The sequence below is a fragment of the Vipera ursinii genome (genome assembly GCF_947247035.1).
Source record: "Vipera ursinii genome assembly, chromosome: Z".
Lineage (NCBI taxonomy): Eukaryota > Metazoa > Chordata > Lepidosauria > Squamata > Viperidae > Vipera > Vipera ursinii.
In genome coordinates this window covers 12,825,557-12,849,051 of record NC_139517.1, presented here as the reverse complement: position 1 = coordinate 12,849,051, position 23,495 = coordinate 12,825,557, and the positions used below count along the sequence as shown (strand labels likewise).

Below are 23,495 nucleotides of genomic sequence, written 5' to 3'. Positions count from 1 at the left end.
TGGATTCTTCCCAGTATCAAAAGTAGCTTGCCTTTGATAGAGGGGGCAGAAAGCTCTGTACATTTGGGCACTCTCCTTTTTTTTTTTTTACCTCTTGTGGATATCAGTTAGCAAGGTTGGGCACAGAAGGCAGCCTAAAGATCAAGGCGGAATCAAAGCTTGTGTTGGGGGGGGGGGAGTGGGAGTTGGTTTCAAATCCTGCCCCATCTCTAAAGCCCCTCAGGTGACCTCAGACCAGTCATTAATTCTCTTAGTCCTGGTCCACCTCAGAGGGTTGTTGTACAGATAAAATGGGACAGCAGACGCCTCTTTTGGATGAAAAACCATTACAAATAGCAACAGCTGGGGAATTCTGGGACTTGAAGTCCACAAGTCTTAAAGTGGCCAAGTTTGAGGAACCCTGATCTCAGGGGCTCTCCAGTTGGGGAGGAAGGGGGTAAAGTCTAACCCGCATTGTCCATCAACGTGGAGGATGCACACACGAAGGTTGCGCCGGCTTTCCTAAGCAGTCAGGTTGCACTGAGGTGTAGTGGTCAGAGCGCTCTTCCCCAGTCGGAGAAGGGCGGGATATAAGTGGAATTAAAATAAATAAATAAATATGCCCTCTAGAACAGGGGTCTTCAAACTTGGCCCTTTTATGACTTGTGGACTTCAACTCCCAGAATTCCTCAGCCAACATGCCTGGCTGAGGAATTGTGGGAGTTGAAGTCCACAAGTCATAAAAGGGCCAAGTTTGAAGACCCCTGTGTTAGGACTGCAACTCCCATAATTCCCAAACAACACGCAAGGGCCGCTCCGACACATTTGCATAGCATGAGGTGGAGGAAAGTCGTCCCAGATTTAGATCGCTGCTGATCCCTGGCAAGCGGGCACGACCTTGAGCTGCCCATCCTAATCTCCTTCAGAAGGTCGTGAGGTTCGTGCGCTGCGGGCGGAGGGTCCGGCTAGGGCAGGGGTAGGCAACCTCGGCTCTTTTATGACTCATGGACTTCAACTCCCAGAATTCCTGAGTCAGCGTAGCTGACTCAGGAATTCTGGGAGTTGAAGTCCATGAGTCATAAAAGAGCCGAGGTTGCCTACCCCTGGGCTAGGGCGAGTTGTGTACCTTTTGCTCTGTGTGTGTGTGTGTGTGTGTGTGTGTGTTTTGTATTGGTCACGTGACCAAGCCTTGGAGAAAGGCGTGGGAGAATTCCCCCCCACACACACCGTCTCTCGACCTTTCCTTCGGCGGTTGTGAAACCTAGAATAACCCTTTCGCGCAGCACCCGCCCCCTTCCCTTTCGCGATTGGCTCATTTTCCCCCCCGAGGTTTGTTTACCGAGGCCGCTTCTCCTCTCGCTCCCTCCTCCAAAACCGGCAGGCCATTGGTTCCTCCTCCTGACAACTTGCAAAACCTTCCATTTCTGATTGGCTGAGCTTTCTCCCGTTTGCGGGGGGGGGGGGAAACGGCGCTTCCTCTTTTGATCCCCGCTCTTCTTCATCTTCTTCTTCTTTATCTGATTCGCTTCTGCCTTTCGACAGCCCGCCTTCCCTTCCCTGGTCTGTTCGTCTGGCCACTGGGCGCTGCTCTCGCCGGTGATGGACGGATCCCTTTGGTCGCTCTTGTCACTCCCCGGGACATTCAAGGAGCGCGAACCAATCAGGTCGAAGGGGCGGGGCCCGGGAGTCGCCGGCTATCCTTGTGGGTGTCATTCGGTCAATTGAAGCGGAGGCGCCGCCGGGTGAGGATCTCGGGGCGATCCCTTTTGCGCGGGAAGCGCGGGAGTCGATTACGTAAGCGGGGATCCCCCTGCAGAGGCGAGAGAAAGAGGAGGTAAGCTCAGGGTTGGGGGGTCATCGTGGGACTCAGAACCACTCAACCCCGCAATGTATTGTCGCTGCTAGGCCACGGCCCTGAAACGTTAAAACCTCTAGTTTCTGAGAATATGCAGAGTGCATTTCTGTCGCCCCTGAGCAAATCTGGGGTGGAGGATGAAGCTTTCGCCGCAGAGCAGCCTCTCCGCCCGGTTTGTAGCATAAATCAGCGCTTTCTGTCTTTCTGTCTTAGGTGCTCCGATGGCTTCACGCGGGAGACCTGATTTCTGAGTAATTTTTGCAACAACCTTGGAAGGTAGGCCGGTAATATCCTTCGGGGAAAGGGCGGTATATAAATCTAAATAAATAAATAAATCTAAATAAATAAATAAATAAATAAATAATATAGATACGCTTAGAAAGCAAGGCCCAAGTGCTGCAAAAAGTGGCAGATCTCCAAATCTGTGTGTGTGTGTGGTGGGTGTGTGTTTGTGTGTGTGTGATAAGGCATAGATAAAATAGAAACGATGCCGTACCCTCAATAAAATCCTGCGGATTTTATATACTTTGATGCACCTTTATGTACCGAATCTAGACCCTAAAAGCGGGTTTCTTGCTACCGTTTCTTATCAAATGGTAAAAGAGATGGGAGATGCCCTTCTAATGCCCTTTTAATACTAAATTGTGGAGAATTTCGGCCTGTCGATTCGGCAACACAACCGGCGAATGCCTTGGGATCACTCCCCTTTTTCCTGGTACTGTTTGGAAATCTTGGACTACAATTCATAGATTTCTTAGCAAGTGTGAAAACAAATGGATATTTGAACTCTTGACAGTTATTGTCTTAACACCCCAGGGGGCATGAGGATGAGAAAGCTACCCTAGTAAGTGGAATGTTCTCAGTGCCAATTGATTTACCGTGCTATTAGAAATACCAATAAAGGAGAATATTTGTAGCTCGGGGTTGAAATGAAGGGTCCTCCGTGGTCTCTGAACTTCATTGTTTTCTTGCAGACGCTCCGTTGCCCAAACTATATAACATAATCAGTGACGATGTTACCTAGTTTGGGTAATGAAACATCTGCAAGAAAACATTCAAGCTCAGAGAACACCAAGCAGCCCTCGCTGGATATACTGTCAGGCTTTGCCTCTTTACTTGAAAAAAAAAATAATCCCATTTCAGTCGAAATTTATGACATTTATACTCCTAGGGAAACATCTGCAGGTTTTACACCCTTATCTAAGGGAGATCTGGATTCAGATTATAAGATTGTGATGATGAGGCTAAAACAAGGCTCTTGAAATGAGTTTTCGAGGTTTAGAAGTGAAGGATTCCATTGGGATGGAAAAGCAGGCATAGGAAAAAGGTGTGACTGTAAGCAAAATGCGGAATTGTAGAGGCTGACGTATATGTGGAATATTCTAATCTAATGGGATATTCCAAAGGGATATCTTTGCTTGGTCTTGCCTCTAATCCCAGTATTTCCTATACTGTATGTGCATTGTGTGTCAAATCTTTGTAGCAGTTTTGCTCCCTGGGGGTGGGGAAAATGCATCAGGCTTTTTATTTTGTCCTGATTTGCTCACAGCAATGGGGAATCTACCCCATTGTAGCTAGCACAAGGATGCAAAATGTTGATGGGTTGATTTTTTTAAAATTTCTTGATAAATCCAAAGGAGGAATTACAGCTCCATTTGACGGTAGGGGAGAGCATCTTGATGGCTACGATGTGTCTTGAAATCCATCCTGCCACTGAATGAAATTTTCAGAGAGGGGATTAGTCCCCTCGGTCCAATTTAAGTCCTTTTCCTTTGTCTCTTCCATGACGTCCACCACCGAAAGCCATGTGTGGATTGGAATGTCTCGGCCTGAGGATGCCATCACGTAGGTCTCCTCGTGTGCATGCAGATCAGGGAGCAGCTGAGTCCAGAAAGCGTCCAGCGCTTTTGAGACAGGTCTCCTTTTGCCTCTTGATGCATTTCAGAAGCTGAATCGGTACTTGCGGTTTACCAGCCCTGCAGCAGAATGACGCGAGACGTGGGCCTGGATGACGAGCTTCCAGACTGGGCTGGTGCCAAGGAGTTCTACCAGAAATACGACCCCAAGGATATTATTGGCAGGTGAGGCTAGGAGGGAGAAAGGACGTGACGCAGTGGAATGGCTTGGAGGGATGGAAACATTTTCTATTTATTTTTCATCCCTGGGACCTTAGTCTTTCTCGAAACTTGATTCTCCTGTGCAGAGGCGTGAGCAGTGTGGTCCGGCGATGTATACACAAGCAGACGGGCCAGGAGTATGCGGTAAAAATTATTGAGGTAACCCCGGAGCGCATGACCCCCCAGCAGCTGGAAGAAGTCCGCTTGTCCACCAGCAAAGAAATTGCCATCCTGCGCCAGGTCTCCGGTCACCCTTTCATCAGTGAGTGGCTGTCCCATCTCTTAGCATCTCTTTCTACTGCAAATTTATTTGATTTGATTTTTATCCCGCCTTTATTACTTTAGAGCAGAGACCCCCGGGCTTTTGGGCACCCAGGGACTGGTTCCGTGGAGAGAGGTTTTTCCGTGGACCGGAGGGGTGCGTGGTTTCCTGTGCTGCCTGCATCCCGCAAATGGGGCTTTGCTTGTTTGTGCGGACCGGCTGCTGGCATGCCGTGACCCGGTAGCGGTCCACGGACTGGGGGTTGGGGACCTCTGCTTTAGAAATAACGAAAGGTAGCGAACGTACGTAACGCAGGTAGTCCTTGACTTACAACAGTTCGTTTAGTGACTGTTCAAAGTTAACAACGGCCCTGAAAAAAAAGTGACATGACCATTTTTCACACTTAACGACTGCTGTGGCCTCCCCGCGGTCGCGTGATCAAAATTCGGAGGCTTGACAACTGAGTCATATGACAGTCACAGTGTCCCGGGGGTCATGTGATACCCTTTTGTGACCTTCTGACAAGCAAAGTCGGTGGGGAAGCCACTTAACAACCGTCTTACTAACTTAACAACTGCAGTGATTCATTTAAGAGCCGTGGCAAGAAAGGTCGTAAAATGAGGCAAAATTCGCTTAACAAATGTCTCCACTTAGCAACATAAATTTTGGGCTCCATTGTGGTCATAAGTCGAGGACTGCCTATACTCCTTCCTCCTCCTGTTTTCCCCACGACAACAATCCTGTGCAGTAGGTAGGGCAGAGAGAGAATAACTGGCCAATAGTCACCCAACCAATTTCGTACCTAAGATGGGACTAGAGCTCATTCGCCTGATAATTGGCCCAAAATTACCCAACTAGCTTTAATGTCTTAAGGCGGGATTAGAACTCACAGTCTCCTAGTGATTGGCCCAAAGTCACCCAGCCAGTTTTCATGCCAAAGGCGGAACCAGAATTCACAATCTCCTGGTTTCTAGTCTGGAGCTTTAACCATTCGGGAGAAGGGCGGTATATAAATAAAATTATTATTATTATTATTAGATCAAACTGGGTGTGTCCGTGAATTGTCCTTTTTCGATTCTTCCATTTTTGCTGAGGTAATTCTGCCTGAGTGATGCTTCCCCTCTCTTCTGATTAATTATGACTTGATTAATAAAGGCAGGGACAAAATAAGCAAAACAAAACCTCATTGCTGATCTTTGGGCTTACTCCTTGCTGTTTGTAAAATCACAATTATTGAGCAGTCTGCTCCTACCCAGTTCTGCATTGTATCAACGAATTCTGCTGAACTCCTTAAGTGGTTGGTGTAATCGTGGGTAGCATCCTACAAAGAGACGGTGGTGCTGCTGGTGGTTTTAAGAGGTTGATTCGTGGATTCTATTTATTTATTTATTTATTTATTTATATTTTTATTTTAATCCCATTTATATCCCGCCCTTCTCCGAAGACTCAGGGCGGCTTACAATTTAAGCACAAACCAATGTGCTTAGCAATAGCCTTCATTCTATGTATATGCCTGCTTATTAGGGCTTTCGCCCCCCCCCCCCCCAAGCGGCATTATTACAAAGTCAGCTTATTTGCCCCCAACAATCTGGGTCCTCATTTTACCTATCTGGGAAGGATGGAAGGCTGAGTCAACCTTGAGCCTGGTGGGACTCGAACCTGCACTAATTGCAGGCAGCTGGTGTTACTTAAGGAGGCATTAGCCCACTGCTCCACCAAGGCTCTTATGCAGCTTTCTTTTGAAAAAAGTTGTGCTTCGTTGCTGCCTTGTATATTTTTATTAACTGAGCACGGATGGGAAAATAGGGGTATAAATTTATCAGCTAAAGAAATAAAATGATTGGCACTTTAATCAAAAGGAAAGGTCGGCCTTGGAGAAACTGTTGTGCCAGCCTCTTTCGGTTATGTGATTGCATTTTGGGCCCTTGACAATCTGCATTTATGACCATTTGCAGCATCCCACAGTCCCATGACCACCGTTTGTAATGGAGTACCTTTTTTTTGGCCTTTTCTAGCATTTTTGTTGGTCTCCAGTAAAAACCACCTATTTGGGATTCACTTAATGACCATGTGATTTGCTTAATGCCCACAGTGATTTGTAAAGAGATCATGTCAGCAGTCATAAAATCGAATCAGGTCACGTGGTCACCCACTTAATGGCCGCCGTGACTTGCAACCGAAATTCTGGGCTTGTGGTCATCAATTGAGGACTCCACATTTGTATTCTGCCATTAGACACACGTGCCATTTCATGAACACTGAAGCAATTACGATATAAGTGACAGCTCTTCCTTTTTTTCCCCCTCCAGTTACTCTTATAGATTCCTACGAGACATCCACCTTCATGTTCCTAGTCTTTGATTTGTAAGTAACAGACCTTTGAAAATGGGTGGGATCAAGGGGTTGATTCACTCTGTGAAATAAAATGGTATGCTGGCTGGGGAATTCTGGGAGTTGAAGTTGTTGTTGTTGTTGTTAGTTGCAAAGTCGTGTCCGACCCATTGCGACCCTATGGACAAAGTTCCTCCAGGCCTTCCTGTCCTCTACCATCTTCTGGAGTCCGTTTAAGCTCACGCCTACTGCTTCAGTGACTCCATCCAGCCACCTCATTCTCTGTCGTCCCCTTCTTCTCTTGCCCTCAATCTTTCCCAGCATGAGGCTCTTCTCCAGTGAGTCCTTCCTTCTCATTAGGTGGCCAAAGTATTTGAGTTTTAGCTTCAGGATCTGGCCTTCTAAAGAGCAGTCAGGGTTGATCTCCTCTAGGACTGACCGGTTTGATCGCCTTGCAGTCCAAGGGACTCGCAGGAGTCTTCTCCAGCACCGTAGTTCAAAGGCTTCAATTCTTTGGCGCTCAGCCTTTCTTATGGTCCAGCTTTCACTGCCATACATTGCAACTGGGAAGACCATAGCCTTAACTATATGCTCTTTTGTTGACAGGGTGATGTCTCTGCTTTTTAGTGTGCTGTCTAGATTTGCCATGGCTTTCCTCCCCAGGAGCAAGCGTCTTTTAATTTCTTGGCTACAGTCCCCGTCTGCGGTGATCTTGGAGCCCAGGAAAATAAAATCTGTCACTACCTCCATTACTTCCCCATCTATTTGCCAGGAATTGAGAGGGCCGGATGCCATGATCTTGGTTTTCTTAATGTTTAGTTTCAACCCCAGTTTTGCACTCTCCTTCTTCACCCACAACAAGAGGCTCTTTAGTTCCTCTTCACTTTCTGCCATTAGAGTTGAAGTACACACATCTTAAAAGTCGCCAATATAATCCTGTATTAAATGGTGAATTATGAAAAAAAGAGAGCCGTACGCTAAATATAATAAATAAATTATGAGAAAGACAGCATAATAGAAGTAAGCCGGTTCTGCTTCTAGTCTCTTAATTGATGTTTTCCTTGCAGGATGAGGCGCGGTGAGCTTTTTGACTACCTTACAGAGAAGGTAACCCTGAGTGAAAAGGAGACCAGGTAAATCCGAAGGTTTTCTGCTGGCCCTAGAGTAGTGGAAAGTTCTGACTACATAAATTAACGAGCCCTCCTCCTTGCTTTTTTGTAGAGGGCTCTAAGACCTGGTCCTCGCAACAACCGGGCCTCCGTCTGCCTTTTGTTTTTTCCAGATGCGTCATGCGAGCCCTCCTGGAGGCCGTGAGCTACCTTCATGTGAATAGCATCATCCACCGAGACCTCAAACCGGAGAACATCCTCATGAACGATGATCTCAGCATCAAACTCTCTGACTTTGGCTTCTCCTGCCATTTGGAGCCAGGGGAGAAACTGCGAGGTGAGGCGGTGCGGTGCGTGTGTGTGTGTGTGTGTGTGTGTGTGTGTCCCACCCGGTGGCGTATCTTTGGAGAGGTGGAGAAAGTGGAGGCGGGCCTTTCCGTTTGCCCTGCCACGTGGAGCAGCCCCTCTGTTAAGCCACAGGGCAGGTAGGAAAGCTCAGCTCACTGTTTCCGTGGCGTCTTTCCGTAGGCTGTTCCTCCACTTGTTCTTGTTCTGAAAAGTTCTCCCCATTTGCCTTTCTCTTGACGTTCTCTGAATCCGTGACTCTTCCCCGCAGAGTTGTGCGGTACCCCAGGCTATCTGGCACCAGAGATACTAAAATGTTCCATGGACGAGACTCATCCTGGTTACGGGAAGGAGGTGGACCTGTAAGTTGTAATTAGGGAATGGGGTGGGGGATCAGGGAACCTTCCTGAACTTGCTGAGCGCCAGATAGCCTGGCCTACAGTGTTGTCCCCACCTGCCAGCCAAGGTGGGGTGGGGCACTGGAAAATAATCTCTTTTGGGGTCCTTGGTGCTCTCTGAACTGGGTTGTTTTCTTGCAGACATTTCATTACCCAACCAGGTAACGTCATCAGTGCTAGAAAGCAGTGAGTCTGCGCTCTCTTTATATACAAGTGGCTTGCCCTGTCCGTGTTGTTGGGAGTGTCCTTGGCGGTTCCTTGATTAGGATGCTGTTTACTGTTTGATTGCATTCTTGATTAGTTGGGTAGTGAAACGTCTGCAATGAAACAACCAAGGACTCCACGGTTCAACCCTGAGCTACAAATATTCTCTACTATTAACCCCTCCCTCCCTCCCTGCAGCTGGGCCTGTGGTGTCATCTTTTTCACCCTCCTGGCTGGCTCTCCCCCTTTCTGGCACCGCAAACAGATGTTGATGCTTCGGATGATCATGGAAGGCCAGTATCACTTTGGTTCCCCGGAGTGGGATGACCGATCCGACACGGTCAAGGATTTGGTAAGAAGGCAGCCGCGTCCTTGTCACGTGCGGTAATGGGAGAGAAGTTAAAAGACTGCAGCTCTTCCCGGCTGCAGCTAGTTAAAACTGGAGGGGACCTTGCCATCCCAAACTCTGCAGGGTAATCCTTGGCTTGTGATTGGTCACTTAGTGACCATTTGAAATTGTGATGGACCCCCAAAGGTATTTAGATCCTAGCCCCCCCTCCCCCGTGGTCATGTGACTACGTTCAGGCACTTGGCAACCAGCCGCATTTATGGCCATTTGTATTGTCCCATGGTCACATGACTGCGCGTCTCGACGTTTTTGCTGAAAACCAGTTTTTGGCCAAAAAAAAAAAAAAAAGGCCATAGTGAACTGGCTTTGCTTTATGACCTTAGTGGTCACTTTAGGACTGCTGCAAAAATGTCATAAAAAGGGGTCCTGTTATGTGGTGACCCACTTTAGGACTGTCATGACTTACGATCGTAATGGGCTAGCTTCATTTTTGTTGTAAGTCGAGGACTATCTGTGGTTTTTTTTGTAGCTCATGCTGGCGTTGCCTAGCCTGACATACAGAACAGGGAGAGGGGAAAAAATCATATAAATATATGTTTAAATCGTCACATTGCTTCTCAATTCCTCCCTTTCCGTGTCAGAATCCATCAGCAGGCCTGTGTTCTCAGAACGCTTTTTGGGACACCCTTTTTTCTTTTTTCTTTTTTTTTTTTTTTGGGCAGATCTCCCGACTGCTGAAGGTGGATCCTGTCGAAAGATTGAGTGCTGAGCAGGCACTGCAACACCCCTTTTTCCAGCGCTACGGAAAGGAGCAGCGACATTTCAGTCCCTTCCATAAATTCAGGGTAAGGGGCATATTTTTTATTCAATTACAAATCAATACAAAATATTTATTCATTTAAGTCATTTTTATTCCATTCTTCATTCCCCAAAGGGTACATGTCGGTGTATATATAACAACTGCAAAACAGATGTTCCGAGGCTCAAAACAAGACGGTTTTGGGTCGAAATGATGCCTGTTTCTTACATCTCTGGGCGTAGGAGACAGTTTCAAAACGGTTCACTTCGTGAGGTTTTTCCCCCCACCTCAAAGTTGGGTGGCTGAAGTATTGTGGGAGTTGAAATCCACAAATCTTAACGTTGTGAAGGTTGAGAAACACTGGTGTATAGGTTTTAGTTAAACTTTTATTCTAGACCTTATTTGGGGATTTTTTTTTAATGTTAAAAGTACATGCTTTAGATCCGTGATGCCCAAACTGCAATCCCAACCCCATTTATTTATCTATCGCAAAGTGCCAGGGCCACATCAGCATTGTAGTGCCGTCAGGGGGGAGGGAGGGGGCAGGGAGGCATCTCTGAGTGCCGCCTCTGGCACGCAAAACCTGGTGGCGCAAAAATGGGCCACCGTGCTGCAAGGCGCAAAAATGGCCGCCGCCACGCCATTGGGTGCAGATACAAGGCGCTGCACCACACAAGAACAGGGCAGGGCTAGTGAGTATCACGCAGGCACTAGCCCCGCCCCATTTGCAGCGCGTGCATGCTCGCAGCCTCGTGCGTGTGCGCATGCATGTAAAATGCTTCCCCCTCCCTTTTCTTCCAGTCCACCAATCGACAATGGTTGGTGACCTCTGCTCTACCACCTCTACTAGAGCTTGCTAGTGGTCCGCTCCGCCTTCTTTGTGTTGGGTGGGGCTTCTGCTCCGGGTGGCCTGATGGACTTGCTGCTGGTGGCGGTGGCGCACGTGCCAACAGAGAGGGCTCTGAGTGCCGCCTCTGGCACGCGTGCCATAGGTTCGCCACCACTGCTTTAGATGCAAAAAGTTCCAGGCCCGATGCTTGATGTCTCTCTAAAACAGTGTTTCTCACCTTAGCAGAGTTGAAGATCTAGGCACGCTGGGTGGGGAATTGTGGGACCTGAAGTCCACACGTCTTCAACTTGCTGAGAATCACTGCAGAAGAATGAAGTGTCTACGAATACCCTGAAACACTACAAGTAGTCCTCAACCTACGACCACAATTGAGCCCCAAATTTCTGTCGCTAAGTGATACAGTTGTTAAGTGAATTTTGCCCCATTTTTACCACATTTCTTGTTCAGTGAATCCCTGCAGTCGTTAAGCGAGTTGACCCGGGGGTTGTTAAGTGAACCTGGCTTCCCCGTTGACTTTGCTTGTCAAGACATTGCAAAAGGTGATCACACACGACCCTGGGATGCTGCCACCGTCATAAATACGAACCAGTTGCCAAGCATCCAAATTTTGATCACATGACCATGTGGATGCTGCGGCGGTTGTAAGTGTGAAAAAAAGGATCGTAAATCCCTTTTTTCCCCAGTGATGTTGTCATTTCAGACGGTCCCTAAATGGAACTGTTTTAAGTTGAGGACTACTTGTGCTGCTAGTCGGCACCGTCAGTGCTGCCCTCGGTGGATGGATGGTGGTGTGATTCCGTGCCAGCCTGTGATCCCGACAGCTGAGTCTGGGGAAACTGAGGAGGAGGAGGAGGGGCCTGGGGAGCCATCGGAGTTGGAGGAAGGCTCTGATGAACTCCAAGACATACATTCCAGTGAGGAGCCTGGCCCTTCCGCTCGTGCTCAGGATGAGACCCAGCTGGGTGGGGAGGCTGGGTCGGACTTGGAGGACGCACAGCTGGAGGACAGGAGAGACGCCCGCAAACGAAGACAGGCCAGGAGAGTAGGCCAGAGAGAGGCAATGGGGCAACTCCGGGGGAAGGGGAGAAGGCATTGAGAAGCCACGCCTTGGGGACTGAATTACAAAAAGGGAATGTGTGGGCGGTGCTGGTTGCGGAAGGCACCCGTTGCAAAGCACTTCGTGGGATCATGTCCTGTTGGTTATTGCCGGGGAATAATTCTCTGTTTGGCATTGTGTTTCGTGTGGATAATCTTCTCCGTTTGGATTGTGTTTTGTTGCCTTTGTTTTTGGACCATTTGGCAGGTTTGTTACCAATATTAAAAGGGGCTTTGTTTTCTTCTGAGTTTCTGGCCGACTTGTCAAAAGGGGCATTGTCCTTGTGCGTTTAACAAGGACGTCCACAGGCTTGGGCAGAACAGACGGCCTGTCCCACTTCCTCTTTTGTGATCTCCTGTGGGAGGAGATGCCTCTTGTAAGCTAATGCAGGGGTAGGCAACCTTAGCTCTTTTATGACTCATGGACTTCAACTCCCAGAATTCCTGAGTCAGCTGACTCAGGAATTCTGGGAGTTTTTTGTTTTTTTTAAATTCCATTTATATCCCGCCCTTCTCCGAAGACTCAGGGCGGCTTACAAGCTTAGCAGTAGTTGAAGTCCATGAGTCATAAAAGAGCCGAGGTTGCCTATCCCTGAGTTAATGCTTGCTTATGAACCTCCTTGCCTTCTTCTCTCCGCCTTCTGGCCTGGTGTGATGCCTTTCTTTTCTTTTTTTTTTTTACCACGGCAGGTCATTGCATGGACGGTGCGGGCTTCCATCCGCATCTACACCAGCTACCGGCGGGTGCGCCCGGTCACAAAGGAGCTGCTGCTGTGCGACCCCTATGCCCTCAAGGGAGTGCGCAAGCTGATCGACGCTTGTGCCTTCCGAATCTACGGGCACTGGGTCAAGAAGGGCGAGCAACAAAACCGGGCTGCCCTCTTTGAAAATGTCCCAAAGGCCATCCAGCTGGTCTTGCTAGGCACAGAAGGAGAGGAGGCTCCGTCGTCAGCTGTGGAAGAACCTCTGAACTAGTCCCCGTGAAACAGCACGGGGTGATCCCCGGAAGAGGGATGTTGAAGGGCAGGGGGTGTACACAGAACTGAACTTCACCCTTGCCCCACTAGGGGTGGACAGCCAATGGTTAGCGTCCTCCTTTGGGCTCCTTGTGCATGGAAGAGACTTTCTAGGGAACAGGAATTTTTTTTGGGGGGGGGGAACCTTGAGTTTTGGACTGATGGGACAAGATTCCCTGGTTATACCTGGAAGGTTGTTCTGGACCTGGGTAGGGCTAATATCACACCAATGGGGTTGGTCCAAAGGGAGGGGCTGGGGAGAGCAACACGCTTCTGCTGCAAGTCCCGGAGCCCCTGACGTAGCCCTTTGCGCTGTAAGGACTGTTTAGGGGTCTAGTCCGTCAGTGCAGTCCCTTCGGCTGAAGGAACAATCCATGCCTTTGGATTTGTGGTCAGTACTGGAGATCAGTGGTGAGATCAGGTTTTGTACCTGTCCTTTTTTTGCTGTAATCAGGTAGTGGACGTGGCCTTTCTGCTGAACTGCTCCTTGTTTCGTTTGTGGTTTTTTTTTGCCTTCCCCCACCTTACGATTGTCCAAACCATAATAAAAGTGAAATGAAACCTCAGCTGTCTTCCGACTTGGGCTTCCCTTTCATGGCAAGGCTTGGAAGGGGAATTTGTAATCATTTTCTGCCGAAACACGAGGTCCTGCCAGACGCACTCATTTACCCCCCCATCCTCTTCTGCCCTGACTCCCAGAAATTCCCAAGCATGGCCCAAAGTGGAGGCAACAATGCACCTCGAATTTGGCATATCCCAGGAAAAAACGTTTAGGCCACAAGGACAAAGAGCGGGCGGAACTGGGATAGGACGAGGGAAAGTTTACCAAAAACAGCCATATGCCAAGTCCGTTGGTGTAGTCTAGTTGGCACAGCCAGATTCCAGGCTGTGGGCTGTCCCCTGACACCACTGGATGACATCGCCAGGGCTCGCTGCCTTGGAAGAGTGAGGAAAATTCTCAGGGATGACTCACACCCTGGACGGTATCTCTTTACTCTCCTACCATCGGGTAGGAGATACAGGAGTACAGCCAGCCGCACCAACAGGCTGAAAAACAGCTTTTATCCGTGGGCTGTTAGGCTTTTGAATGAGAAATAAATTTTCGTGAATTTTATGCAGAATTGACTTGGGAGGCTGGTGTGTGGTGTAGTTGGTTCACATGGTGTAGTAAGATGGAGGGTTTGTTGTCACTGTGTGTTGCGGGGTGGGAGCACAAAGGGAGGCTCAGCTAATCTCAATGTACACATAGTTGTACTTTGACAATAAAGGTTCATTTCATTCAGCTTCTAGCGAAAGAAATATTTCTCTCTGCCCAGCCAGGCTACATTACGTTGGCCAAGAGTGCTCGGCCTATTAAGGCACCAGGATCCCGAGAAACTTTCCAAAGCCTGAAGGTGTTTATATCCCGTCTTATCTTGTGCAAGACAAGGGGGCATGTAGAGAACGCTCTCGCTTCCTGTTTTCTTCACGAGAAACACACTGTGGGGTTGGGCTAAGAGCCTGTGACACCCAAAGTCACCCAGCCAGCATTCACGCCTGAAAGGAGATTAGTATTCAAGACCTGATCCTTTTCTAATCCAGCATTTCTTCACAACCACTACACCAAACTGACTCTCTAGGTTGTTTCCCCCCCCCTAATTAAATATGGGAACTAATCGTATTGGAACGACTCAATTAATTTGGTTCCATTAAATCCTTAAAGGTGTTCTTTTGGCAGGTCATTCGGTGACAAACGTTACAACGGCGCTGAAAAAAATTACTTATTGCTTTTCACGCCTAACGACCACTGCGGCACGCTCATAGTGACGTGATCAGAATTCAGACGCTTGCCAAATGGCATGTGTTTTTTGATAGGTGCGGCATCCTGGGTTCACGTGATCATCATTTGTAACCTCAGCTGGCTTCCAACAAGCAAAGCCAATGGGGGAAAGCCAGATTTGCTTAATAACTGTGGTTAAAAAAAACCCCAAAGGTTATAAAATGGGGCAAAACTCACTTAACAACTGCCTTGCTTAGCGACAGCAATTTTGGGCTCATTTGGGGACATAAGTCGAGGACTACCTGTATTCAGTCTCAGATTGGCCTTTACCCTTAATAATGCTGCTACTTTTGACCTAGGGAAAAATAATAACAACAGAAAATATTTTTAACCACACTTTAATATCCTAATATCATCATGTGCTTTATGCAGCGGTTCCTGCTACTACTATATGACCTTACCACCTTGGAAGAGATTTGCTGTAAACCCTTAGCACATTTTCAAAAGCCTTTTAGAAATCCATTTGCTCCCTGTATTTTAACCCTCATTCCCTGTGAAGTCTCTTGGTCTTTTGGTGACCCCCCTTTCTGCAGAGGCCCCAGAGAGGAAGAAATGACCCTGGGACAGGAGATGGTCCTCTTGTACCTGCTTACTTCTTCTTGCCCTTGGCAGCCCCCTTGCTGGCAATAGAACCTCTCTCCAGCTGGTTCAGCTTGGCGTTGAACTGGTCCTCTGTGGCTTTTAGACGCTGGTCGATGGAAAGGCGGAGCTGGGTTAACTCCTGGTTGAGCTGTGAGACAATGAAGTCCCGCAGTGCAGCCGTGGGACCTATAAACGGGTGAGGCAGAGTGAATTGTAATTCTAATGAAGAGCCCTAGGGGGCGCAGTGTTTAGAATGCAGCATTGCAGGCTAATGCTGCCGACTGCCAGCAGTTCGATCCTCACCGGCTCAAGGCTGACTCAGCTTTCCATCCTTCCGAGATGGGTAAAATGAGGACCCAGATTGGTGGGGGCAATGTGCCCGCTCTGTAAACCGCTTAGAGAGGGCTGCAAAGCACCGTGAAGTGGTATGTAAGTCTGAGGGCTATTCCTATTGCTAATAAGCAGAAGCACTGCCATTAGCTACTCGGGCTTCAGGACCCGCACTGCCAAAAATCATGTATTAGTTAACATTTATAATTTACAAGCAGCCAAGAAATTAAAAGACGCTTGCTCCTGGGGAGGAAAGCCATGGCAAATCTAGACAGCACACTAGAAAGCAGAGACATCACCCTGCCAACAAAAGTGCATATAGTCAAAGTTATGGTCTTCCCAGTTGCAATGTATGGCTGTGAAAGTTGGACCATAAGAAAGGCTGAGTGCCAAAGAATTAAGGCCTTTGAACTTTGGTGCTGGAGAAGACTCCTGCGAGTCCCTTGGACTGCAAGGCGATCAAACCGGTCAGTCCTAGAGGAGATCAACCCTGACTGCTCTTTAGAAGGTCAGATCCTGAAGTTGAAACTCAAATACTTTGGCCACCTAATGAGAAGGAAGGACTCACTGGAGAAGAGCCTAATGTTGGGAAAGGTTGAGGGCAAGAGAAGAAGGGGACGACAGAGAATGAGGTGGCTGGATTGAGTCACTGAAGCAGGAAGCGTGAGCTTAAATGGACTCCAGAAGATGGTAGAGGACAGGAAGGCCTGGAGGAACGTTGTCCATTGGGTTGCGATGGGTTGGGCACAACTTCGCAGCTAACAACAAAATAATTTATAAGATAGAGAACTATTATCTCCCTCCTGAGGCTAAAGAGGGTGGCTATTAATGGCAAGGGGGCAATCTAGGGAGCTGTGGATGGTTGAGCTCACCTCCGAAACTCCTACACCACATCATACTAGCCCCAAGTCCTGTGCTTCTGAAGCATCCCCCCACCCAACTTACTTTCTGCAGGAGCCCCAGCTACTTCCAATTCCTCTTGCAAAGGAGACAGTCCCATTTCAGCACTCTCAGCTGTAGCTCCTATAGAAAAGAGAAATATGCCAAATCTTTTGGCAGCCCTAGAAGAAGAGGGGGATCATATAATACTCTTTTTATTTTTAATCCTATGATTTTACATGATTGGTTAACGTAAGCTAACTCGTTTTAGATTAAGCCAAGCTTGGAGGGGAGGGTTATTAGTGAGGTTTGGGGCCCTTCGGCGTCCTGTAAATTTTGCCCCTGAAAGGAAGAAAGGCCACAGTTGCAGCACACCCACTTTGCACACCCCAAGGTCCGAGGTTTGTTGCCAAGTGAAAAGATCTCAAACTGATGGAGGTGAGAAAGATCATCTCCATCTGAAAACCTCTTTCAGAAAAAAGGAATTCATATCTAGACTGGCCAATGGCCTAAGCCCATGTCATGTCTCCAGATCCAACTCAATGGGGGGAGTTGAATTCTGGGAGTTGAAGTCTACCCGTCTTCCAATTGCCAAGGTTGAGAAACATTATTAGTGTGTATCAATCTTCCCTACTGTTGTCCCCTAGATTACAGTGCCCAGTCGCTGAGTTGACTGACAGGATTGGTAAGACAGCTACATCTGGAGGGCATCAGATCGGGGGAAAGCTCTCTTAAGCCATCTTTCCAGTCCAATTCTCACTAGTGCTGGCTCTATTCTAGTCAGGAAGGTTTCCCAGCCTGCTCTGCTCCTTTTTCCCCCCCCATCCTCCCAACTAAAAAAAAAGGAGTGGATCATCAAGGTACAGTAGATCTCAAAAGTGAGATGCAAAAGAATCCCGGCCCACCTCCACACTCACCTTCCTCTTTGGGCTCCGGTTCAGGCATCCCAACATAGGTGAATGAGATGTCCAGCCTCACCTATTGATTTCAAGCAGAATCGGGGTTGTGAGCCCAGCGTGATGGACCAACACCTGCATTTCACCTTTTTGAACCTCCTGTGTTTGGGAGGCTTGAGGCTCCCTTCATAAATAATAATAATAATAATAATAATAATAACAATAATAACAATAATAACATAGAATGAAGGCTACTGATAATAATAATAATAATAATAATAATAATAATAATAATAATAATAATAATAATAATAACAACATAGAATGAAGGCTACTGCTAAGCTTGTAAGCCGCCCTGAGTCTTCAGAGAAGGGCGGGATATAAATGGAATTAAAATAAAAAAATAAATAAAATAATAATAATAATAATAATAATAATAATGATGATGATGATGATGATGATGATGTTGGAAGGGACCTTGGAGGTCATCTAGTCCAACCCCCTGCTCAGGCAGGAAACCCTATACCATTTCAGACAAATGGCTGGCCAGTCTCTTCTTAAAAACTTCCAGTGTTGGAGCATCATTCACCACTTCTGGAGGCAGGTTGTTCCACTAAAGATGCTGCTGGCTTCATTTTGCGGCAATACAATTCTCAGGAGTAGCCAAATGAGGCCAGAGATCACATTTTGTAATTTGGCCGTTTCCCGGAGGGCATGCTCGTCTTTTCCTGTAGCAGGAAAATGGCAAGAGAACGCCGGCCCTTCCCTAGCACTGCCTGGGCTGAAGGGAATCGGCCTTACCTGCGGGGTGAAAGCGTATTTGTAAAGTTTGTAGTGACGGAAGTAAGTGTTAATCATGTAGTCGGTTAGGAGCACCAGCTGGTCCTGATTGAAGACATCAATGCTGAAGGGGGGTCTCTGAGAGAGAGAGAGAGACAGGAAGAGAACAGCCATAGAACCACTGCAAGAACCACGAGGGGAGAAAGGCTCTCTTCAGGGCAGCTTCATTCAAAGCAAACTACATGTAGTCCTTGACTTATGACCACAACTGAGCTCCAAATTTCTCCTAGGTGAGACAGTCGTTAATTTTGCCCCACTTTAGGACCTTTCTTGCCACAGTTGTTGAATTAATCACTGCGGTTATTTAGTAACACGATTGTTGAGTGACCCTGGCTTCCCCATTGACTTTGCTTGACAGAAGGTCGCAAAAGAGGATCGCACAACCCCAGGACGCTGCAACCGTCATAAATGAGAGTCAGTTGCCATGCGGCGGAATTTCGATCACGTGACCACGGGGATGCTGCAACGGTCGTACCAGTGAAAAACGGCCGTTAAATCACTTTTTTTCGGGGCTGTTGTAATTTCAAACGGTCACCAAATGAACTGCTGAAAGCCGAGGACCACCTGTCTGCGGATAAGCAAACATAAAGCCACTTTTGGCCTGCCTGGCATTCACACACTCACCCGAATGGAGTGGCAGAACAGGAGTTCGGAGAAATATTTGTAGCATTCCTCCACATTGGGCAGCGGTGTTTCTGCACAAAAACCAGACGGTAGGAATAAGCAGAAGATCCCCTTTAGCCTCTTTCCTTTCCTCCGCATCCCGACGCCCTGTTCCTCCATATCACTGACTCTGGTGGGGACCCTTTTCCCTTCCACTTCTATTGCTGGCTGCTCTTAGTCACAGAGACATTTTCTCATGATTCTGCCCACACAAAATCAGAGGCAAAAAGAGCACGTGGGACTGGCGGTACCATAGCCAGCCTAAGACAAAGAGGATCAGGCCAAACTGCAGAGGCTTAATGTGATTTGGGCATCTGAAAAAAACTTATTTATTTTCTCCCATATCCATCACCAGTGCTTTTTTGGTAAAAGAAAAAGGAGCCGGAACTCACACGTGTCATACAACCCGCCTTGCCTACCCTACAAGGTTCCATCCAAAAAAAGGTGCCGGCACTCCGTTCTGAGCGTTCTATGAGGAAAAAAAGCCCTGTCCATCACACACCCTGTCGCGCTATTAAAACTCCAAGTAAATAAAGAAATACGTTGCTTAGAGCAGGGGGTCTTCAAACTTGGCCCTTTTATGACATGTGGACTTCAATTCCCAGAATTCCTCAGCCAGCTTGTCTGGCTGAGGAATTCTGGGAGTTGAAGTCCACAAGTCATAAAAGGGCCAAGTTTGAAGACCCCTGGCTTAGAGCCTTGGGACCGAAGCAGTGCGAAAGTTCAGATATTCAAGTCACTAAATAAATATGGTTTTCATCTTCTTCCCCCACCTTTCTCCACTCATACAACCTTCTTTTTTTTCCGTCTTTCTCAACGCCCAGTTCCTTACCCACACAGGCCTCGTGCACATCCTTCACAATTGAGAAGAAAGCAGCGGTTTGTTCTCGGTTGAAGCCCTGCTCCCGGCTGAATTGGATGGTGTAGAAGTACAAATCTAATAAGATAGCAGCGCGAGGATTTGATTCAAAATCCTTCAGGTCAAAGAGGTCAGAGAGGAGCCTGCGGAAAGTAGGGGAAATTGGGAAAAAATGTGACAGCTTGAACGTTCACAACCATTTACCAGCTATTTTCATTACTTGACAATAGCCTTTTTTAAAAAAAAAAAAGTTTCTACATCTGTGGCAAGGCTGGTAGGTTCATTTGGTCAGAACTGGCATAATTTCTTCTCTGATTCTGCTAGGTTTAATTGAAAGCAGTTTAAAATCTCACTGCCAGCACTCCAAAATGATAAATGTATCCTTTTTATACTGTGGATATCTCTGTTAATGAGGGGAGGGAGATAAATTTGTTTATCGCACCACATTATGCTGGGATTCTCAAATCTTTTTTTGCAAGATACTTAATGCTAGAGAACAACTATGTGTCTTATTGTGTATGAATACATTTATGGGTTGTGCTATAGATGAAAAAGGGTTTTATTAATCACTAGGCTGGCAAGGAATTTATTCAGAACTTCATTCTGTGAGCTTCTTGTGTTTTGTTCTAGAAAGAGATTAAGAAAGCCAGTCATGAAATGTTTCATGAACACCCATCACCTTTTCAGTTCATCAGTTGTTCCAGCATTATTGATGAGGTCCATGGAATGAACATCTAAATATTTCCTGAAACGTCACAAAAAGAAAAGAGAAAAACTAAGGGTTGCCAATGTAGCACATTCATTTTTTTTTCTAGCAGTGTGATTTTGTACAGGTTTTCTTGAAAATAAGGTCCAAAATAAGTTTAATGATGCTTACAGTGGATAAAGGATGTAGCACGGTCAGCCAGAAATTCAAGGAACCCTCTCTCTATGGATCAACATATAACTGGCTCTTAGACAGGAAATGTAATAACTCTTCTGAATCTCAAGAATGAAAAACTACTTACCACATACATATTTTTGCCTTATGTGGCTTGGGCTGAAAGAAAAAGGTCAGTTTGAGATAAATTTTCTGATAGTATGATGTCTAATCCACAATAAAGTTAGTTCATTGTTTATTAAAAGCATCAGCATATGAATTGCTACATTTTATTGGTAGAACTCTGAGATTTAATTCACATGCTCATGTCTTATAAACCATGTTTTATTCGATAAACATTTATCATTTAATAGATTGCAAAAAGCATTGTCTACTATAACCATAAGCTTATACGCAGTGCTTTTTTTCTAAAAGAAAAAGGTGCCGGAACTCACACACGTCATACAACCCGCCTTGCCTACCCTACAAGGTTCCATCCAAAAAAGGTGCCGGAACTCCGTTCTGAGCGTTCTATGACAAAAAAAAAGCCCTGCTTATATGTATCTTCACCTTTGTGGTGATTAATTATATTTGCACACGTTTCTCAGACATCTACTACTAAGAAGCAACATGTGTCCTGTAGCGTTATGGTTTATTCAACAAGCCATAGTTCAAAAAAGTATGTGTCAAGTCTGCTATAAGGAGAAGATGTGTCCAAGTTTACTTGCAGAATATCTAGCCACTCAGGTTTCTGTTATTTCCATCATGCTGCCTGCTGCAACACACTGTATTAATTTTATTACTGTTATGTCAAATTATACATAATCTGGTAATTCTACTACAGGTAGTCCTTGACTTACAACCATTCATTTAGTGACCGTTCAAAGTTACAAGAAGAGCACTGAAAAAAGTGACTTCTGACCCTTTTTCACACTTGTGATCGTTGCAACAGTCCCACGCTCACATGATCGAAACTGGCAACTGTCTCCTATTCATGACAGTTGCAGTGTCCCGGGATCATGTGATCAACTTTTGTAACTTTCTGACAAGCAAAGTCAATGGGGAAGCCAGCTTCACTTAACAAACTTGTTACTAACTTAACCTTGGTGGAGCAGTGGGCTAATGCCTCCTTAAGTAACACCAGCTTAGTGCAGGTTCGCATCCCACCAGGCATAATAATAATAATAATAATAATAATAATAATAATAATAATAATAATAATAATAATAATAATAATAATAATAATAATAATAATAATTTTATTTATATACCGCCCTTCTCCCGAAGGACTCAGGGCTCAAGGTTGACTCAGCCTTCCATCCTTCTGAGGTAGGTAAAATGAGGACCCAGATTGTTGGGGGCAATAAGCTGACTTTGTAATAATGCCGCTTGGGGGGGGGCGAAAGCCCTAATAAGCAGGCATATACATAGAATGAAGGCTATTGCTAAGCACATTGATTTGTGCTTTAGATTGTAAGCTGAGTCTTCGGAGAAGGCCGGGATATAAATGGGATAAAAAAAAACCACTGCTATAGTTCACTTAACAACTATGGCAGGCAAGAAAGGTCATTGTTGTTGTTAGTTGCGAAGTCGTGTCCAACCCATCGCGACCCCATGGAAAACATTCCTCCAGGCCTTCCTATCCTCTACCATCTTCTGGAGTCCATTTTAGCTCACGCCTCCTGCTTCAGTGACTCCATCCAGCCACCTCATTCTCTCTCGTCCCCTTCTTCTCTTGCCCTCAGCCTTTCCCAGCATGAGGCTCTTCTCCAGTGAGTCCTTCCTTCTCATTAGGTGGCCAAAGTATTTGAGTTTCAACTTCAGGATCTGGCCTTCTAAAGAGCAGTCAGGGTTGATCTCCTCTAGGACTGACCGGTTTGATCACCTTGCAGTCCAAGGGACTCGTGGGAGTCTTCTCCAGCACCATAGTTCAAAGGCTTCGATTCTTTGGCGCTCAGCCTTTCTTATGGTCCAGCTTTCACTGCCATACATTGCAACAGGGAAGACCATAGCCTTGACTATACACACTTTTGTTGACAGGGTGATGTCTCTGGTTTTTAGTGTGCTGTCTAGATTTGCCATGGCTTTCCTCCCCAGGAACAAGTGTCTTTTAATTTTTTGGCTGCAGTCCCCATCTGCAGTGATCTTGGAGCCCAGGAAAAGGTCATAAAATTGGGCAAAATTTACTTAACAAATCTCTCGCTTAGCAACAGAAATTGTGGGCACTATTGTGGTCGTAAGTCAAGGGCTGGCTGTTTTGGGTATCTTCACTGGATAATCGTAAAGGCAAGAGGGACCCGATGACAGCAGGGGCTACAAAACAACTTTTCGTTATCTTCAACCCCAATTATTCAATTTAAGTAAAGCATAACCTAAACACCCAAGGAACTGACTCGAGCTTTGCCATTTTTAGCTTTAGCTCTCTCCCGTGTATGTTTTTTTCTCCTCCTCGACGGAGCTCCATTTAGCTTGCGGTTGCACAGCAGGCAGACGTTCAACAGGTGAAGCTTCCTTAGGGATTCTCGATCTGTTGAACTGGCTTGTTTGTCCCTCAAATGCCACCACATTCTCCGCGGAGGAAATAATTTATCCAAGAAATAGCAATTTATAACCATTAATTTAATATGTCTTATTTTACCGGCTGGAGGGTCTCCGGCCCCATTTCGGCTAGCCTGGCGGCGAGGCGTGGGGAAAAGCACGCGTTGCCATGGCAATCCCTGCTTCCGCCTTTCCGGGTCCCATCAGTAGCTGTGCAATCAGAACGAGGGATACTAAGAAAGAACGAGCCAGCGCTGCGCCAATCGCAGATACTTTCATTGGGGTGGAAGAAACGGAAGACTTCCAATAGATAGAATATAATAACAAAATAGAGGAAAGTAACCAAAAAAAAATCCGGAATGGTTGCCAAGAAGAAGAATCCATTTCTTTGTCTAACTTGCGTAGAATTATAATAATAATAATCAAATCTTCTTCTTGCTACGTAGATGGGAAACTGAACTCCCTCTCAACGTCCAATGGAATGGTTGTCTCTACATTTTCTATCTCTACCTGGAAAGGAA

The 23,495-nt window shown here is 46.5% G+C and overlaps 2 protein-coding genes across 5 annotated transcripts; one reads left to right on the top strand and one right to left on the bottom strand.

Annotated features, from left to right (window-relative positions):
* Positions 1–1,513: 1,513 nt before the first annotated feature.
* Positions 1,514–13,275, top strand: PHKG2 (phosphorylase kinase catalytic subunit gamma 2). Of its 2 annotated transcripts, none has more exons than XM_083377284.1 (11): positions 1,514–1,813; positions 2,048–2,110; positions 3,780–3,915; positions 4,038–4,213; positions 6,523–6,577; positions 7,612–7,677; positions 7,827–7,990; positions 8,270–8,360; positions 8,799–8,952; positions 9,591–9,794; positions 12,384–13,275. In XM_083377284.1, exons 3-11 carry the CDS (start codon positions 3,821–3,823, stop codon positions 12,666–12,668), a joined length of 1,290 nt encoding a protein of 429 aa, XP_083233410.1. In that variant the 5' UTR covers positions 1,514–1,813; positions 2,048–2,110; positions 3,780–3,820; the 3' UTR covers positions 12,669–13,275. The 2 variants fall into 2 exon arrangements, with proteins under 2 accessions (XP_083233410.1, XP_083233411.1); XM_083377285.1 differs by having other exon boundaries at positions 1,572–1,813; positions 9,672–9,794.
* A 1,590-nt stretch (positions 13,276–14,865) lies between these two features.
* On the bottom strand, positions 14,866–23,172 carry CFAP119 (cilia and flagella associated protein 119). 3 transcript variants are annotated; one of them, XM_083378590.1, is made up of 9 exons: positions 23,075–23,172; positions 20,585–20,616; positions 20,257–20,322; positions 19,551–19,720; positions 18,680–18,750; positions 18,017–18,133; positions 17,237–17,297; positions 16,386–16,463; positions 14,866–15,296 (listed from the first exon to the last, which is right to left on the bottom strand). In XM_083378590.1, the coding sequence occupies exons 1-9, from the start codon at positions 23,096–23,098 to the stop codon at positions 15,118–15,120; spliced, it is 798 nt and encodes a 265-aa protein (XP_083234716.1). In that variant the 5' UTR covers positions 23,099–23,172; the 3' UTR covers positions 14,866–15,117. The 3 variants fall into 3 exon arrangements, with proteins under 3 accessions (XP_083234716.1, XP_083234718.1, XP_083234717.1); XM_083378592.1 differs by having other exon boundaries at positions 20,455–20,616; positions 23,075–23,101; XM_083378591.1 differs by lacking the exon at positions 20,257–20,322.
* Positions 23,173–23,495: the final 323 nt, after the last annotated feature.